This window comes from Neopelma chrysocephalum, unplaced genomic scaffold, assembly GCF_003984885.1.
Source record: "Neopelma chrysocephalum unplaced genomic scaffold, ASM398488v2 Primary Assembly neopelma1_97102, whole genome shotgun sequence".
NCBI lineage: Eukaryota > Metazoa > Chordata > Aves > Passeriformes > Pipridae > Neopelma > Neopelma chrysocephalum.
This window is the reverse complement of record NW_020925744.1, coordinates 5,457,653-5,478,019: the sequence shown is the minus strand read 5'-3', so window position 1 is coordinate 5,478,019 and position 20,367 is coordinate 5,457,653. Positions and strand designations below refer to the sequence as shown.

The window sequence follows — 20,367 nt, the reverse complement described above, 5'->3', positions numbered from 1 at the left end:
TACACCCATCCAGGGATGAATTGGTCCCAGCCGTTCTAACCAGGACAACCTCTTAGCTATGTTCTTGTAGTTAAGTATTTGTGTTACAGTAGTGTCTATACTGTACAATCGAACCAGATCACTGATGTAACCAGAATAGGAATATGATGAGGCATAGATCTTAGCCTGAAACCATGCCTGAAGATGGCTCAAATTCAAAGTGAACTCTAAATTTGTGAGGTAGCTCACTGACACTGCGTGAGTTAACGTATAGGCACTAATACATATATTTTGTATTAATTTAGAAGGAATTAATATAAAAGGTAGAAAGCTAACAAGTGGTAACTTTCCCAGGCAAATGTTTTTTTATCTCGATGTGCCAAGATGTTCCTGTGTTGCAGTTTTAAATGGAAATTCTCCCAGATATGCACAAACGGCCACTCAATAGTGGAAGTTTTTATGTTTAAATTAAGCCAGAATTTTACCTTAGCATTGACTTTTCCAAACTTGCATGTCTGCAAGATCTCAAGCTACTTATCTTTAGGTTTTATTTGGAATCCTAACATTATTAATCCATGCAGGAATATTGTGGCTCAGATCTCCCAGCAGTGGAGGTGTGATTTCATTTAGGTTTCATCACAGAACTGGTCTTCTTCTTACCAAAATGTCTATTGTATTATTATGGAGATCCCGTTAATTAGCATTGTAAGACTTAAATACAAATATTGGATTGTTGTTTGCTCTATGCCTTGAACTATGGGACCTTTTACATCATGGAAAGGGTTCTCAAGGATTGGAATAGGCTGCCTATGGAGGTGGTGGAGTCACCATCCCTAGAGGTGAAATGACTGTACGTGGCACTTAGGGCTAATTGACAAAGTGGTAATTGATCGAAGGTTGGGCTTGATCTCAGAGGACTTTTCCAACCTAAATGATTCTGTGATTCTGAGATAGGTGCTGTTAGGACACATAAATGATATAATCTCTTTTGTGTGTGTACATGCTTGTGTTATAATGTGGGATTTTTCATCACAGATGATAGCAGCCTCCTAAACTTGACTCCATATCCATTGGTAAGAAGACGGAAGCGAAGATTCTTTGGATTGTGTTGTCTTGTCTCAAGTTAGAAGACTAAGCACAGAAGCACCAAGAAGATCATGACTTTAATTAAACCACTATTATTTGACCACTGAAAAGATGAACATTGCTCCTCTTGATTATAAAGTACATTTTCTATACTACACTATTCATTTTGCTCTTCTGCTCCCTCCCCATCTTCAAATAAGGGATTTCCCAGTGTAAAATTATGGTGATCAAAAAACAGCTGTGGAATAGATCTAGCATATTTAAAACTTTTTAAAGTATGTTTTGCATGCTTACTTTCAATCGCTCAAAGAAGACACATGAATTATGGTTCATAGATAATTTTAAGAGGTTTTTTTAATTGTTTGAATTGCCGCTAAAAGTTTGTGTGTAGTACAGTATTCTTAGTATCATAATGAAATATTTGGTATACTCTTAACAGTCTTTAAGCATAGAAAACTATTTAACAGCAAAAGTATTAAAGTTCTTAAACATTCAAACCATATTGTAACAGAATTTGCACAAAATCTCCAGTTGCTTTTTGTGCTCACATTCATATTTAGTCTTCCAATATATCTCAATTTAAAAGCTTCATAGAAAAGTATCTTAATTTATGATACACAAATCATAAATGAAAATAGTTAGGACTTGTAAATACAGAGAAATCATAATAACTACATACTGTACAATGCATAGAAGCAACAGATTTCCTTTTAAGCCAATAGTATATCTACAAGCATTTGGAAAAAATAAATAATTTATTAAAAGGAGGTATTAAAATAAACAATGTAAAACACAACACCAACCTATTTTGTTTCCAATAGAATTCAAAGTATGGTGTCTGCATATCACTAAGTATAAATCTTATAAGGCATGCCAGAATCATCTGAGACTGTAAGATATTAAACGATTTACATTGTTAATAAAGTTTTTTATTTAATTAAATATTGTCTTGTTTCTAGTTGTATTCCTGGACTATGTTTTGCTAATTTTGCTGTCAGAGTACTACACAAAGTTTTGATAATATTTCCATTTCAAGAAGGATGTTTAGAATGATAAAAAATATGGAGCATATATAAATGTTAAAATGACAGCTAGTAGAAGCAGTAGATATGAATAGGTAGACTCAATGTACTGATATTTCAAGATGATAGGCAAGACACCAGAAATAAACTTGTGCTAGACTGCAACACTATGAAACCCATAGCAATCTGTCATTACTGTGCAGGTCAGCATACCCTTGTAGTCAATAATAGTGACTCATTGCCCTTTATTCCACCATGACCCAGCATGCCAAAAGAACCAAAACAAAGGTTTAGTGCTGGTAAGGAGGTTGTTGTGTCCTTGCCCCAGGAAACACCCATACAGTTAAATTCGTTGTCAGTTTTTTGGTAGGATATTAGTACACCCCCTAAAGCAGTTTGTTAGGGATAGCTGTTCACTGAACTGTATCTGGCAACTAAAAAGTTTGATCTGACCCATTTTTCTACCAAGTTTTTCTCCTGCTGTTTGCTGAGAAAGGGTGGAAAAGCCCACATTGTCAGAAATATTAACATACTGTTTATAGCAAAGATGAAAAATTCAGATCTAATTACCAGGAACAGAAGGCAGGACTTTTTCTTCCAGAAGAGCTACACCACTCCCAGATTAGACATTCATGTAACTGAACTTCCAGCATTTCTCTGGAAGGATATTTTTCTTGTCAGTCGGATAAAGCAGAGTGTTTTAGTTTTTTCCAGGTTGGACTGGTCTGTTCACCTTTCACTCCCCCAAAGAGAAAATATATTTTTGAATAATCAGGCCAAGAAATAAATACTTAAAATGCAATGAGGACAAATAAATTTAAAATGCCCTTCTGGAACTTGTGTGTTTCCAAAATTCATTCCATCTGAGGAATGCATGGCTAAATTCTTTAAATAGCACAGAAACAGGTAACTGCAATGTGTTAGAAGATTTCAGGTCCTGAACTATTCTTAAGCATATATATTCTTAAGCACCTAAACTGGGGAGATCCCTACACACTCACAAAACTGTGTATTTGTGAGAACAAATGCATTTTGAAGAAGAATGGAATTAAAATCCATAGCACAGTATTTTTTCAAAGTTAGTTCTTTGAAGTCTTCTCCACATTTCTCAATAACATTGTCCTCATTAATCAGAGCTGTTTTCTGTAATAGGCAGCACTGACATGCTTTCATTAGAAGTCTCAAACCAAGATATGCTCCATGACTCCATCCCCACAGATACACTAGGTTTTGCAACTGTTAAAACTTTGGAAAAACAACTCCTGATGTCTAATGGATATTAAAAATATTGTCTGGGAATACAATCAGTAGTTACAATTAACCAATTAACTTTTGTTCATAAGTGAAAAAGACATTAATGCCAAAAAAAAGGGTATGAATGCAAGACTGAATATGCAGCGATACCATGAGAGAGGAAGGGAGAAATAAACTTTTACACAAGACATCTTGTGTAAAGATGTCTTGCAATATTGGTACACAGAGAGAAATACTCATAGGAAGTCAGTGTGATACCTTTTTTCAACTATTAATTTGAAAGGAAGATGGGCAGAGTAAGCAGTAACGTGTCTAGCTGAGTACCTGCTCACATATCATCACACAGAATTTAACAGATTATGTGACAGCTTATATCTCTGTATTTTAACCATGCCTATTGGAATGGAATATACATTAATTAGACAAATGCATAAACATTTTAATTCATTTTACAAATCTTGACATCAGTCATATCACAATGAGTTGCACAACTTGAGCAGATTCTGTGATGGATAGACTTGCATATGTTGTCTTTAAAGCTCTTTAGGATTGCACTATATTGAAGTGTACAGTAATATGTGCATCCTTGTACCTTTTGTTATTCTGGAAAATTCAGCAGTGTCTTTTCTTCCTGAATTAAAGACTATTAAAATTTCAGTCTTTACTCATTTTGAAGCCTTTCTATACTTCTTAGCAATTTAGCAGCTTATCTCAAGCCTTTTGTCTTTATTATACCTTCTACTAATCCTAATGGACACATGCTGTAATTCCCAAGCTTTATGGCCACTTAAGGAATATTGGTGATCAAGGGTGAATGGAATGTCCTTCAGTTACCTTTTAACAGATAGTGGCATGAACCAAGGCCCGATAAGTATCTGAATTGAAGAGGTGTTAAGGGATAACTTGGTTTAGTTAGGAATGCAGAGCATTATCTTTCACTAAAATTCAAAAGGCAACAAACTCTCTTTACCAAACATCATGTCGGTAAAAGAAAGTTAATGATATTACTACAATTTAGTTTAATGGAACAGGGCAATGTGGGATCAAAGTTTAAAAGCTCCCACAATAAAATGATATGCAAATCACTTAAGAGATGATTTACAACCATTCTTTTATTTGTTTATTTTCCAAGTATTACCAAAAAAAAAAGACAACTTCACATTGGTGAACTCCTGAATGCACGGAAACAAGCAATTTAGGGAGAATACAGAGGAAAGCAGTAATTGCTTTCTAAAGGTTTGAACAGTTTAGTTACAGGTTAAAAGCACTATAATTCTTTTGCAGGGTAGGAAACAAGAAGCAAAAATTCTTGTACCTACCAAATATGACAAGTTCCACCAAGTCTTGTTTTACTAAAACCCTGTGCAGCTCCAGGTTTTCAGATATTTCGTGTCATAAAAAATACCAGTCTAAGAAGTCAAATATATATGTTCAATGTAAAGTCTAAATTTTTCAGAGTAGAAGCAAAATACAAGCATACAGAAGTAGAGAGCAAATACATATTGCAGGCTGCATGCTAACCCAATATGAAAAATTAGCATGCAAAATCTGCATCTTAATTTATACAGTATGCAGAAGGTTGTCCCTGTGACCTGTTAACTGTTCATCCCATAGCAGGCTTATTTTGGATGAGATACAATATAGAGCCATTAATTTTTCAATATAAGGTAAGCAGATAAGTATAAATTAAAGGACTTTGACAAGTTTGAAGAGCTTTTTAGACTGTGGCAATGGACTACTATAAGAGATGTTTACTACATAGCCCAAAATTTATTGTCTTTGAAGCAGGTATAGAGACTCCACAGACATCAAGACAGAAAATCAGTGGGAATACAGTAAACCAGACAAAAATATAAAGATATGAGAAATATAACAGAAAACACAACAAGCTTAATGGAACATTTTTGAGAGCACCGTGGTGAGTTGACCTTGGCTGCCCACCAGATGCCCACCAAAGTCAATATATTGCTCCCCTCCTTAACTGGACAGGGGGAGAAAAGGATGATGAAAGGCTCATGGGTTGAGGACACTGAGATTGCTCAACAATTTGGTTATCATCATGGGCAAAACCAAGTTGACTCAGGAAAATTAAGTTATTGCCAATTAACAATGAAGTAGGATAAGAAGAAATAAGAACAGATCTAAACCCACCTTTCCCCTCCTTTTTCTCCAGGCTCAACTTCACTCCTGGTTTCTCTAGCTTTTTCCCCCAAGCTGCACAGGGGGATGGAGAATGGAGGTTGTGGTCAGTTCATCAGGCATTCGTTGTCTGTGCCATCCCTTCCTCCTCACACTCCTTCCCTGCTCCAACGTGGGATCCTTCCCATGGGAGACAGTTCTCCATGAAATTCTCTAACATGAGTCTTTCCCACAGCCTGCAGTTCTTCATGAACTGCTCCAGCTTGGGCTCCTCTCTCCAGAGGGCCACAAGTCCTACCAGGAGCCTGCTCCAGCACCATCTTTTCACAGGGTCACAGCATCCTTTGGGCACATCCACCTGCTCTAACACAGGGTCCTCCATGAGCTGCAGGTGGACCTCTGCCCTACTGTGGACCTCCATGGACTGTAGGGGGGCAGCTGCCTCACCATGGGACATCCCCTCCTTCTTCATTGACCTTGCTGTCTGCAGATTTGTTACTCTTACATATTCTCAGTCCTCTCTCCTTGATGCTGTTGTGCAGCAGGCTTCACTCTTTCTTAAATGTATTATCCCAGAGGTCCTACCACCATCACTGATGCTCTTGGCCTTGGCCAGTGGAGCATCCATCTTGGAGCCAGCTGGAACTGGTATCTGTTGTGGACGACGGGAAAGTATCACACGACCACAGTATTGATCATGACTAATCCAACTTTATTGCTGTAAGCTTTGTGTTTATAAAGGTCAATAATTAGCCTCATACATATTCCAAGCATAGGCTCATCATTGGCTTCTAATTACCTAAGGCATATTTATGCAAATGCTGCTTCTTTCTCATGGCTATAGTTACATATTTGTTACTTAGCTACTTTCACTGTTTTTCCCATCCTGTAGTTTTATTCTTTCTATCACGTATGCAGTTTCTTAGACAATACAGCTTCACATCAAACAATGCAGCTTCACAAACACAGTGACCTTCTGATAGTTTCTCTGCTTTAGCGTGAGACCAGAGCTATAGAATCTTTCTCATGTCCTCTTTCTATTAACCAGGTTTCTACAATATTTACCACAGGTATCATCCGACACAGGGGTAACTTCTGGCATCTTCTCACAGAAGATGCCTTGTAACCCCCCTGCTACCAAAACCCTTCCAAGTACACCTAATATAAGCACCCACATCATGCTTTTTAAGACCCCAGGTCTAATGCATCAATATGCAAACCAGAAAAATTAAACTTGCAATAAGGCACCAGCTTCTTTACACACGAACAAGTATCATGAACGTAAAAGGGTGAAGGTCTTGAATTTTCAGAATTAAAGTTTTGGTCTGTGATACCTCAATTTGCCCAAGACCCACTAAATTTTATTTTGGATCTGGTGTAGACATCTGAGAATGGACCAAATGGTTTATGCTCTGATTTGGGACTCCTAGTCACTTCTAAATTAGATATAATTTGCAAAGCAATGGCCAGAGTGACATCCTCTGTAAGCGGTGCTCAGCTGATTATCCAAGACCCAGTCAAGGTTGATCAAGATATTAAAAAAAAAAAACAAACACCAGAAGATAGCCTCTTAACCCATACTGAGCTTACTTGGGAAACATGACTGCAACAGATTTGAGTTCTTTGACAAGTCCCAAGCAGAAGTATAGTATCAGTCTTTCCTGGTCATGACAGACTGTGAAGCAGCACATTGAATTTTACTGACCAGGAGAGACAGTTTAACTGTCTATTAATATTGCAGTAACTACTGGATGCCAGAGTATGCTGTTGATGTATGATTTCATTACAAACAGAATACCACTCAAATGAATATCTCAGTATAGCTAAATTAAAAACAAAACAGAAAAGAGCAACATAATTTTACTCCCTTAGTCCTAAAGCTTCCCATCTGAACAGGATTATTCATATTGGCATCACTCAATATTTTTTCAGTGTTCCTGTGAAATATGAACACTTCTGCCTCATACAGATGGAAAGAGGGACTACCTAAAGGTTGCAGCTAGGTGTTCGTAGCACCTCACCATTTAATATGCCCTCCTAATCCAAGTGACTTTTTTTGAGTCCTGAAAACCTCTGAATATAGAAACTCTTCAGCTTTCCTGAACAACCTGCCCTAGTGCTGTACTACTTTCCTAGTGAAGAAATGTCAAATATAACAGATTTCTAAGATTGCGTCATTTATCAAGAGCAAAATCTAATGTTAAGTCTGCAATAGTATTTTTCAATCAGTGTTTGCACAAAAAAAAAACCAAAAAACAGATGAATTCTCTTCTTTCAGTGCAAATGGATGGTGATATCTAGCCACAGCACAAAAATACTCACCCAAACCATAGCTGTTAGAACCTGATACTATAATCCTTATTGCTGGTTTCCCATCTTTCATTTCTGTATTACAATTTAAGCATTTCTGTGATTGTGACTTGACCTTCATACAACTTCCAACAAAAGACAAAAGTATTGGAGAATTAAGGGATATTTCTGTTGCTACCAACTAATGGTTTTTTGATAATTGCTGAGGAAGGCAATTCCCTGGTGATTTCCTGCAGATGAAACATTTTAACACCTTCTATTAAAAAACCTGCAGAAATCATGTCTACCAAAGATTTCTACAAAATTTTAGTTCCTGATGGAAGAGGAATTGTGACATTTGATGTAAATGCTGGTTGATGTGGCAAAGAGTACTCATCTGCCATTTGAGTATTTCTCTTCCAAAACCACAGGATTTTCTATAAGGATTTGCTGTTCTAGCATTCTTTTCTTCTAATCAAAACTTAGAAAATCTCCATTGGAAAACAAAAAAAAAAAAAAAGAACCAACCTCTATCCCATTTCCATCCCAGGAATAACTATACAATGATGCATTAAATACCGATTGGTCTTTTGTCAGTGTAAAGGTGAAATTCCTTATTATGGAAGAGGTATCCTATCCATTGTCCAGTTTCATGAACAAGAAGCAACAGAAGCTAATGAAAGATGTATTTCTGCTCACACTTAGTCTCGAGTTACTTCAGTGTCATAGATACTAAAAAATTCAAGGGGAAATTTTCCTTCCCCTGCCCCACTGTAAGAAGAGAAAGTTTGAATGAGGAGGAGGAGGAAGCTGGCAGAACTGCATTCCCAACTGATGGCCCATCTGAGAGTGGAGTGAGGGGGGAGGAGTTTTTCTCTGTTGCTGCCCTCCTCACAAAGGGGGAGAAGAGTTTGGGTTTTCTCTACTAGGGAGACAGGGGAGTCTGTGTGCTTTGGAAAAAGCTTTGAGGCCATTTTTCTTGCTCTTGACCTGGTCATCTTCTGACCACTCGCCTCAGCTTGCTTGCACGCTGCCCCTGCCTCCAGCCCGAACCTGCTGCAATTTCATCTGAGAGTTTTGTGCTCATTGGGAGAAAAGGAGGAGCCTTGAAACACTGTCAGCCGAGGACAACAGTGAGTTCTGGGGGGCGGGGGACTGCCTTTCTTTTCCCCTTCTTCCATTATGGGAGGGTCATTTTTTGGCTTCTCCCGTGATCCGAGATCCCCCCCCGCGGTGACTGCCAGAGCCCAACAGCGCCCCCTGTAGGCCACCACAGCACACGGCAGGCTCTGCACCTCTAGTGATCCAACCGCGCCCCCTGCCAATCGTGATTAGAACCGCCCTAGAGGACAGAGAAGTATTCAGACTGTGGGGGTTTTTTTGAAGGGGACTTTTGGGTACAGGACTATTGTCTAGTTGTTTTTGTGTTCTGTTACTGTCTTTGCCAACATACATATATATTTTAATAAAGGGTTATTATTTTTTCCTTTTTTCTGTACTTCCTTAACTGGTGCCCCTTAATTTTGGATTTACAATTGCTGAGAGAGAGGAGTTTGGTCTATCTCATAACTCATCCTCCTTAGCAAACATTCCAGTCTCTTCAAATGGAGGCATTCAGTGAAGAGATTTGTAGCATTATTTTGGGAAGTAGTTCTAGAATCTTGAAGGCACTGACTGACAGGCAGCAAAACTTACCCTTTACCAGCAGAACCTTCCTTTTCTGCTTCAAAAAAACTGAGCTTGGCTAAATGCAGGTGAGCAGGAAATATCTTCTATGGATCATGGTGTGGCAAGAGTTCTAACACTGACTTTAAATTGTTCCACAGCTGTTCCTAGCATATGCATAATCTGCTGTTCAGATCTAGCCTTATATTGCCAGTCTTAGACATTTTCCATTTTCCTGTCTGGCTTTGAGCTATCAGTCTTCTCCTCAGTAGCACTTTGAGCCTTCACCTTATTTTGTATCATCTATAAATTTTCTTGGTGTGATATTTATCTTTTCTCCCTTCTTTTTAAATGTACTTAAGTACCAGTGGTAATGCGAATTCTGGTATCCAAGAGAGCATGTTTTTATTTGTAATCTGTTGCTGTCTCATGCAAGCATATCTTTGTTTGAGCCATTACATGTACTAAGCTCCTTCTTTCAGAAGTTTTATTTCTTGCTCTTCTAAGACTGCAGCTCTTCAATGTAGAGAAAGTTTCTGCCAATTTCCAGCCTAAATTTGCTCCTAGACAACTAGTACCATATACAATGTGTTTCTTAAAGCTCAAATTTATTCTTTGTTGAAATTCTCTGATGGTCAAAATTCTGCAAGGATATTTTACAAACTATTACACTAGGTTAAAGCCTCATGAATACTTATATACAATACAGATAAATAAGGAGTAATCATTCTTGTTCATAGTATACTTTCTCAGTAGGACAAATATCTAGCTTACACAGAAAACGGTAAAGAAGTCACATCTTAAGTACTATGCTGACATTTAAATGAACTCCACTAAATAGCCTGTTTCAGACGTCTTTATTGCTTATAGAAGATAGCTGACAGGGAATGGCACTTCTTGTTTGTACTGGCATCACCCTCATACTCTAAGAGCTTTGGTGCTTGCTGAGTAGCAGACATACAATCAACATCTTGGGCCTGTACAACAGCAGCAGTTACGTCAGGGTTTACCCTTGAAAGTGCGATTCATGCAAACTGAAGCTAATAAGAATTGACAGGAATTAAGAAATAGCTAAAGTTTTAATATTAGAAATCTTGTTTTGAGATATGTGTGTGTTTGCGCGCTGGTCTATGTGTCAAAGATGAAATGGCCATAATTGTGAAAGAACAAAACCCACGCAGAAAGGACTTAGAAAAACTAATGGCTTTTGTTTGCTTCTGTTTGTTTTCAGCTTGCTTACAGTGATCCTGCCAAAAGAACACATACTGTTATTGTTGTGGTGGTCAAAAGTAAAGAAAAACACAAACACCCCAGTATTGAGCAAAGTACCAGTCTCTTTATTCTTTCCCACAAGTCTTTTTATATCCCATGTTAACAAGCATCAGAAGGCAGGCAGGTGATTGTATTTTTTAATTAGCTATTCTTCGTTAGTAATACTTTTGACAAAGCTCAAGGCCAAAGCTGGAGTTCTCACAGGATCAAACCTAAACACTCCACAGCTGTCTTCTTTCAGCCAGGGCTGCGTACATACCTCTCTTATCTCAAGGATACACCCGTAACTTTCCCAGGTCAAAATCTTCTTCCAAAGAGTTAACAGACCCGCTGTCAGCCATGACAATGTACATGTATTTCACAGTCTAAGACTAGATCAATTTTTGAAGATAATTTTGAAGGCTCAATCTTTTTTAGCTCCTCATTGCCCGTTCCTCCCTTCTCAGGACCTATTTCATATTTGCACTTACTGATTAATGGATGAAAGCAGAAAATGCTATGTAAAACATACATTTATTTAAAGGATAACAGAAAATCTCACTTGAATTTCCAGATCAGATTTAACCATTCTGACATTAAGCATATTTAAGTCTTTATCTTTCTACACATAAGCTTGCAAACTGAAGTTTACCATATCCTACTGTAAGGGATGACAAACACAATTACTCACAACTGAGTAATTAAGAATAAGAGTGAAGAACTAGTTAAACTTACATGGTTTAGTACTAATAAACTTGAAATTTTTTCCTAAATGGTCCATCTAACAATTTGAAGCACTGATGTGTGCAAATAGATTTCTCAAAAATATACATATATCCCCTTTTAAAACAGCACTGCAAAGCATAAATAAATTTGATATGAAAGGAAAATCACCTTCTCTGCAGAAGTGAACACAAAAATAGACCAGCATCTTAGTCACTACTTGAACTGTCTGAACTGTCAGAAGATGAAGTTTTCTCCTTTCGTCTCTTCTTTTTCTCCTTTTTATGATGCTTTTCTTTCTTAGATTTATGCTTTTTTCCCTTTTCCCTTTCTTTTTTATGTGATTTTTGTTTTTTTGACTTTGGCCCATCCTCTTCAATTGAACTTGATGAGGAAGATCTAATGAAAAAAATAATACAGATCAATATTTAATAAAGAAGGAAAATGCCACAATAATATAAATATATGTTCCAAATAAAATTTGGTGTAGAATTTGCATGGTAGCATCCACTGAAAAGCTTATGATATCTCAGTCTGCATGTTCAACTTGAATGATGACTTTCCTAATAAGACTTTTGTATGTTTATAATACAGATTAAAAAACTATGGAACAGGCAAGTTGTATGGTTTTTCAGTCTTCTAAAAGAAAAAGACTAGAAGTACAGATCAATAGAAAATAAAGTATGACAGCAAGATAGAGCTTCCAGCTTTTAAAATACCACATGATCAATAACAATGTGAGAGCAATGCCTTCAAAAAAATCTTAATTTATTCCTCCAATGTAAAAATCTAAGAGAAACTCAGTATGACAAATTAGGATGCTCTTGCAGCTGGTAGTATTGGTCTCTAACCAGCAATGAGTGATTACACACATAAAAGAATTATGATAACAATAACAGTCATGAAATAATCATGAATACTCAGAAGGGCAGTTTTGTGCTATTGTTTACATGATTAACTATTAGTTACTTGCATGAAAACCGACAGCCAAACTGACTCTTTTCTATTCTTCTTTTTCGTAAGTGTAAAAACTGTCTTCAAAAGTGGAAGTTAGAGCTACACGATGTAAATAAAGGAGAAAAATGTCAATACAACCAGTATTAAATCCTGTTTCTTTATTTCGGAAAATATCTTATTGTGGTCTCCAAACACATTACACATTTTATAGCTTCCAGGGCAGTTCCTGGGATATTGTCTTATCAACAGTCCTAAGATTAACCATTAGTTTCATTTTAAAAGACAAACCAATCAGTCATCAGGTCAGAACTCAGATTCATAATAATACTTTTTTTAGGCTTCTAGACTAACAGGTGCACTAAAATTCAAGAGATGCCAAGTAAAACTACAGAAGTTTTCCTCCAGCTTGCTAGAGTTTTCAAAACTTCCACAGTTGAAAGCCCATGACTTTACCATTAATCCAAGAACAAACAAGTTCTCACTGGAAAAGAGGAAACTTTTCAAACCAAAGATGTACTTGCAAATCAAGCTGCATAAAAAGAAGCAATATCTTCTGAGAGACAACCCAAGTATCAGAAATATTTCTGAAGTTGTGTTTTGAAATGAAAACAGCTGTGTGATACGAGTTACCTTTTCCTTGGTCTTTTTGTCTTCTCTTTGTTTTTTCTTTTTTGTTTCTTTTTTTCTTCCTCCTCATTTAAATCTATGGGTAAAAAGTTACATTTTAAAAAGCACTTGTCTGAATTTAGATCAGAATGAAGAGTGGCTTTGATAGCAATGTAAAGTTACGACAAAATTCCTGTGAAAAGGTTTTCTTTTTCTTCCTCCAAATTCTGGTCTAGTGTAACAATTTCAGAAACATTTTGCAGAGTGGCAGGATTTTTATACACAGCTTATATTCTAATGACCCTGATCTAAGCACTAAGAAGGAAAGAAGGCCTGTAAAACTTAGCAAAAAGTTGTGACTTTTCCTACACGTTGACATCAGCTTGAGGTTTTCATATCTGTTTTTCTGTATTTTAACAGTCTTAACACTTACCATATTATTGCCTAGGTCTGAAAGCAGGCCATTTAACTAGAACATACTAAAAAAAAGGATATTCCCTTAAGATATTCAGGAATGTAACCTAAGTTACATTCACACATCTTCCTTTCACACTTCACAAATAGCAATGCTATAACTAAGATAAATTTGAATTAATTGTCCATGTACCATCTACAAAGATTGACAGAAGTATCACCCCTCATCTGGTTGTGCTTGTTTGCCCCAATGCTGTATGGTATTGCATAGTAACTTCACATTTCACTTATAAAAAATATTTTTATCACACTGGAGATGAAATTTCTGATCTTAGATTTTTCTGTACCCGTTCAAAAAGTATTTTTTAATTTTCCAAAATGCAAACCCACTAAATAAATACACATTACAATGTCAGCTAACAGGAAAACACCACCTTTATAATTTATCCTTAAAACAGTCAACTTCGAGCATTTCATCTTATTCCTGTCATACTTTCTACAAAGTCTGCATGCTACTAGTGCAGTGATTCCTTTGCTACCACAAATACAAATTACTGGTCTGTGTGTTCTGAAGGAAAATTTGAAAGAATTCAATATGAACTAAAAAAGCAAATTATCTTTGGAGCAATTAAAAAACATGAACAAGAATGGGCGAACAAACAGTATTTTTTTAAGAAAATAGTGCAAAAATGTTGAGAAGATGAGGCCACTTGAAAATGGCAAAATTCTGCCCAGATTATTGACACTTAGAGATACACGTCTCCTTAGCAGCCACAGTTTGAGAAACAAAATATAATAAATATGGATATTAGAAGATCAGGTAAACAGCTGCTTTCTCTGCAGGTATCCATCCATCTTCAATCAGTTAGGGCCAAAAAAACCCCAATCCTTCCATTCAGAAATACATAATAAGTGGGAACTTGTTTTTCCAAAGAGACTTGTCCCAAGAAAGGACCATTGCAGTACCAATTCAGCACTCTTGTCAAGCAGACTATCCATTTCTTTTGAAGTGTACAGCAAACTACAAGGTTCTATCTTTCCCTTCTCCTCCCTAAATAGCATCTTCAGTAGGAACTAAATGTCAAGTCTGGAATGAGAGAGCAACAGAACAAAACATGATGTTTTGGCAGAGAAGAAGAAGATTCATTCATTTAAAACATGCTATGGTGGAGTAATCTCTCCTTCTTACTTAGGGGAACTACTTCTTTAAAGTCCAAATTCAAATGAAGTATCAAGTACCTGATAAATAGCCCATCTATTATCTCTGACAAACAACTGATACTCACATCTTCCAAATATAGAAGAGTAATTCTCCAAATATGAATGTTTAAATTCCAATTTACTAGCTGTTTCAGTCAAAATCCTACTTAGAAACTGGAGAGAAATTGTCATATTTGTCATTAGTGATAAGACGTTTAAACTACATGCCATAATCAAAAGATTAACTCAGAACATCCGTATCGTTTTCTCCTGAGCAGCTTCTTAGTAACAGTCTGATAATCTTTTGCATTTAGGAGCCCTTTTTGAGATGTTCCAAATGGGTACATTAGTAATTTCCTATGATAGAAATTATTACTAATAAAAAAGTGGGTGTATCAAATCACTAAGTCTGAATATAGGAAGTACAAGACCTACTACTAAATCACAGGCTAAAAGAACTAATAGTAATTATCAAAAAGAATAAAATGAGAGTTCCTACACTTCAGAAGACCATTATTCAATGTATTCTATGACTGAAAAGAAAACAAAACACAAAAAACACCTTACTCTTTTTTTCACGCATGGCTTGCAATCTCTGTAGTTCTTCTTCCTCACTGTCTTCACTGCTAGTGCTGCTAACATCTAAAACAATATCTCTTTGAGGATCTACTCGGAGGAAGTTTCGACATTCAAATGTCAAATGACCAGCTGGACAAAACAAATATAAAGAAAGAAAAATTATAGTTTAGCAAAAAATATCAGAAACTAAAGAACATCCATTTTTGTATTACTTGGTTTTGAGAAGTGAAAAAAGGGTAGGCTGCAATCTGTGAATGAGGCAGGAGAGGGCTTACTTTGAAAAAATCTCCAAGAATTTTGACAGGTTGTGCAATGCTCTTCCATTTAACAGTGCTTTATGACCTCTCTCCTATTTCTGTTAAAGATTTTGTTCAACTTTCATTTTTCTATTTTTAATGGTCTTGGATACTTTCTAAGAAACTACCTAAAAGCATCAAGTGAAATATTTAAAAAACTAAAGCGAGTGTTATACTGCTCTTTTTAACTTCCTCTAGTGAAATCATAGAATCCTATTTGCTTATGAACAATAATCTTTACAACCAGTACTTACTACTGACTAAGTTACTACTTGACTAGTATTTTTAGTTTTCTTAGTTACATCTTGATAATCATGACCAGTTAGAAACCTTGTGCTGAATAAGCCTAATGGAATAATAAAGTGAAATAAAATAAATTGAAAATATGGTTTGGGAGACGCATGAATTCAAGTAGTAATTGAAATAAACTCATGTTCTTCATATCAAAACACCTACATCTTGAAGACAGAGCTTTTAGGAACACAAACAGGGATTGTTTGATTTGACTACAGGTTTCCCTCTCTTCCAGAAAGTTTCTGATATTTGCTGCATGTAAAAACAGAGAACTAAATCTATATTGATATCCATGGCCCTTTTGAAGAAGACATACACAAAACTATTCAGTGACAAATTTTCTTGCAAAGTCTGAAGTGGAAGAACAAAACAAGACTTTTTCCTGTCACCCTATGTAAAGCTCATAAAAAACTCTAACAGCTTAGATCACTGTGTTAAAAGTTCAGTACAATTCACTGCAAAACAGTGTCTACTCCTCTGTTGTTCTAAATATAAGAGTTAGTGACTACCAAATTAAAATCTTCACTAAGACCCCTCTCCATTCATCAGGAAAGTAGCCACAGACATACCTGTATGATCAGTGTATAATGCAAAGCATGAGCTAAATGCTAACTGCACAACTTGTAAATAATAAAAGTAACTGCCTCTTGAAATACAAAATGCTCAAGAAAATATGTTTTCTTGGCTAAAAGATCATACAGATTTTAAATTATTTTTTCTTGTAACATAGATTGGTCTTAATTTGAGCTGAAATGCCTACTTGTTTGCAGTGAGATTCAGAAGCACAAATGCTAACCTCAGTATGTATCAAAGACGATGCTTTCAATTCAACTTTCTCAAGTAATTTACTACTGCAAATGTAGTATATATTAATATAATAGCATAATTTTTTTTCTGAGACACTCAAGAGTTTTCAAAAGCAGCAACAGATGTGAGAAGCCAGAGAATGAAAATGAAATAAATTTTAAAGATTTGGTATTTAAAACTGACAAATATCTGGGCAATAAGGGAGAATACTTTTTTTCATTTTCCCCAACCCTTCCTCAAAAGGCAGTTCCAACATCATAAATAGAACAAAACACTGTAACTTCATATTGTCTATTGTTGACTTACGGTAACCACACTTTTTGCATCCTGCTCTGATGTTATCCTTATTTCCGCCTGAAAGAAAAAATTTCACCAATTAGGTCTTGCTAAACAGAACCATCAAGTTTCTTTCAAATCTGGCTTGATAATGTCAATACACAGGCAAAAGTGATCACTCAGAGTATTAAGTACATATGAAAGTACATATCTCTAAAGAAAAACTTAAAGAAAGGCAAAACAGTGCATTTCTAAGGTCATTCTCTTGTGTACCACTCAGATAACTTATTGCCAAATCCTAATTTGATTTATCATGACCTTTCCATTATAATTTTAATAATTACTCCACTTCTCTGAAAGCTTATGCATTTGTTTAGTTACAATATGAGCACAGTAATAATAGTTACCCGACATTCCAGTAGTCTGTAACTGCACACTAAGTGCACCTATAAATTCTAGCAGTGTATGGATATTGACAGACATTCACTGGGAACTCTGAAGTGATTTATATTTTAATTACAGGAATTGACTTTAAAAGGCAATTAAAAAACAAAGCAAACAAAAAAATCAGTCCAGAAAAGACAGAAAAAAAAAGTCAACAAATTGTTAAATGATTCTGAATCCAGGAAACATGGCACCAAATACAAAGAATTAGAGGTGCAAGAAAGCAAATGTATAACAAAGTGAAGAGAGTAACAGAAAAGTCTGTAGTTGCTAAGCAGGAAGAAGGACCAGAATAATGCAAATTTTAGGTATGGAAAGTGTGGAATTTTCTCATGTGAGACCACAGTTAAGTTAAACAGAAATAGTAGAACATGATTCAGGAGAAACACCAGAGACTTGCCCCCCTTCAAATAGGTCAGTATGATTTTTAAACATCTGAGCCTATTCATAATGAATGTCACAACCGAATTTCCAAAAGCAAAAGATGCCCTTCTATCTTCCAACAAAACCTCAGCAACTTAAGTAGTTATATAGCATCTTCTGAATAGCTTGTTAATGTATTTAAATAAATAAATAATCAAACATAATAAGAAATCTATTACAGAAATTAGAGAACCAGAAAGGGAGTACACCAACGCCAGGTATTTAAACTATGATTTACTGAGACAAGCACTGTCTTTAAAAAATTCTACTCAAAATAACAGAGAAACCTTCAAACCCCAGGCTGAAAAAACTAACTTGGAAATCTGGATGACTCACTGCTCTATGCCCTAAAGAGTACTGGAAAGCCAAGAAATAAAAATACATACATTCCATTATAACACATGATTTTCTGCAGATCCCAAAACCTTAGTATTATATATCCCCTTAAAGGTCTACTAACTCAGTGTTCAAGTGCCTGTTGCATGACTCCCTGTTTCAAGGACACTTGGAAGGAAGTGTCACAAAACAAAAACCAAAAGCATGCCTGTACCTTGAAATGTCACATCAGAGAACCACTCAAAACTGCATTTGCTTGTTCACTACACCTTGGGACTAGTAAACCAGATCACCTGAGCTACCTAACTGGTTTCGACATTCCGAAATTACTACACAGTAAATTTCAGCCCTACTACAGAGCTGACCTGTAGGCAAAGAAAGATTTAGTATTTCATCCAAGGGAGGTCAGAAAAGTCATGCACACACTACAAAATCTCCCGTGTAGGTCAAGATTTCCAGGAGAAACACCCAGCAGTTGACAAGAATATTGTCACTCAATACTCTGACGACTGAAATTTTATTTTTTTTTTGTTTTAAAAAATAATGTTAGAAGCTGAGGTTTAGACTAGATGAAATTTTAGACAATTAAAACAAATTGCTAGATGCTTCCTTTTGTCATTTCTTCTCCTTCCCATGCGTTAATCCTCAAGAAAATTAACAACCAACAAAGCACTAAGGACTTGATTCACTCACCGGAACGTAAAATTAAAAATAAAAGCTTTCCTCAAGAGCTCCTTCTAGAATGGGAGCAAGCTTACTGAGCTTATACTTCACCAGAGAAGTAGCTTACCAAAGCCCAGGCTTGGTCAGCTGTTCTCCAACCATACACTCTTTTTGTCTCAGGATCAAGACTATGCAGCAACGGCAAGAACACCCTGCCAACAGCGCAGACGTTTCTCCCTGCCCTACCTCACCACCATTCCGAACGGGTCTGTTTGAACAACAATCTGCTGGGGCACCTACGTTAACCCAAAACAACAATCGAGAAGGAAAACCAAGGCTGACCACCAGCATTCTTAGGATCTGACTTTGGAGAAGAAGGCGACGGGAACACAGGGCTGGATCAGCCAAAACCGCGTGGGGAGGCCCAGAGAACGCTCCCGCAAGGCTGCACTGCCCCTGGCGCTGCCCGCCCCCCACTTTCGCACCTCCCTCCCGCCCTCCCTCCCAGAGCAGCCCCCACCACCCCCCGCGCAATTGTCCGTCACCCCGCCGCTCATTCCCCGTTCTCTCCTTCCCGGCCCCGATCCCGCCAGCCCTGCCTCTTCCCGCCCCCGGCCCCTTACCCGGCAGGGCCATCCCGCCGCTCCCGCCGCCTCGGCCCGCGCCTGCACCAACGCCTCTCCCTGCCGGAAGGCTTTGCACGGCGCACTCCCGGACCGTGCCACTCACAGGGAAGGCGGGGGACCTCAGTGCCCGTCGGGCGGGAGGCTCGAGGAGGGACTCCAGATGTGTGGAGAAGCTCTCGTTTTTTTCCCAAAAGACGTCCTTTCTCAGTGAGTCCCGTAGAGACTCCGGCCGGGGACTCATCTCTTCGTCCCTCCTCCTGGCTTGGGCAGTCTCACGCCCCCCTTCCCAGGGCTGTGTAGAGGTGCCCAAAATGGCTGGCGGCATTGCGCGGTAGGAAGGGCTGGAGCAGCAGCGAAGTCCAGGGTCGGGCGCGGGCGGGTGTTCGGTAGCCCCATGGTCCTTTTGTCGCCATGAGCAACATCTACATCCAGGAGCCGCCCACCAACGGGAAGGTGAGGCAGCCGGGGCGAAGGTCGTGGAGAAGTTGTATGTTGCAGGGGTGTGGGGGGACGCGGGTTATGTGTGTGTGTGGTGGTGCTTTTCATGCTGGGCTCGTTTGGTTAAAGTTACTCCGAGGTGATGTCGGCCTTAAGGACGTTATCAGAGTCGTAACGCGAGGCGTGATATGTGGATACATAATATAGAGAAATCCCTGGAACATTTAATTTCATTTCCTCTCTTCCCGATTACGCCCTTAATTTTGTTACGACCTCTCACTGAATGTAATGGTAATACTTGTAGGAGAGAGATATGCCTTTGGGCATTTATGGCTTTTTTTTTTCCGCCCTGTTGTTTCATTATGGAAGTAATAAAATCTAAGTTTCTGTCATGTGCCACGTACCAGCCACGTTATTGTAGTATATTATGTTATCATGGCTAGGCTTCTCGAATGAAGATTTGGGAAGGGCTCTATCCACACTTGTTACAAGCGCGCTGGTGGCTAAAAAGACCAATACGAGATAGACAAGTCTGGTTGCAAAAGGCACAGCAGAAAGACTCCTTAGGTGGTATATTCTGCAAGACACGATTCTTTCTGC

General features: G+C 37.6%; 3 protein-coding genes across 4 annotated transcripts in view; 2 read left to right on the top strand and 1 right to left on the bottom strand.

The window, feature by feature from the left end:
• Positions 1–2,007, top strand: part of RGS7BP (regulator of G protein signaling 7 binding protein) — a 43,841-nt gene extending 41,834 nt beyond the window's left edge. The window contains exon 6 of the mRNA XM_027671579.1: positions 1,015–2,007. Coding sequence (XP_027527380.1) covers positions 1,015–1,106 — 92 coding nt within the window. The 3' untranslated portion in view covers positions 1,107–2,007. The remainder of the gene's footprint in view (positions 1–1,014) is intronic.
• Positions 2,008–2,151: 144 nt separating this feature from the next.
• Positions 2,152–19,686, bottom strand: SREK1IP1 (SREK1 interacting protein 1). Its single transcript, XM_027671580.1, has 6 exons — positions 19,327–19,686; positions 16,868–16,915; positions 15,153–15,293; positions 12,996–13,068; positions 11,580–11,807; positions 2,152–2,832 (listed from the first exon to the last, which is right to left on the bottom strand). Exons 1-5 carry the CDS (start codon positions 19,652–19,654, stop codon positions 11,618–11,620), a joined length of 780 nt encoding a protein of 259 aa, XP_027527381.1. The 5' UTR covers positions 19,655–19,686; the 3' UTR covers positions 2,152–2,832; positions 11,580–11,617.
• The window catches only part of CWC27 (CWC27 spliceosome associated protein homolog), a 101,319-nt gene continuing 100,621 nt past the window's right edge, over positions 19,670–20,367 (top strand). For both annotated transcript variants that reach the window (XM_027671577.1, XM_027671578.1), the window contains exon 1: positions 19,670–19,782. In XM_027671577.1, coding sequence (XP_027527378.1) covers positions 19,741–19,782 — 42 coding nt within the window. In that variant the 5' untranslated portion in view covers positions 19,670–19,740. The remainder of the gene's footprint in view (positions 19,783–20,367) is intronic.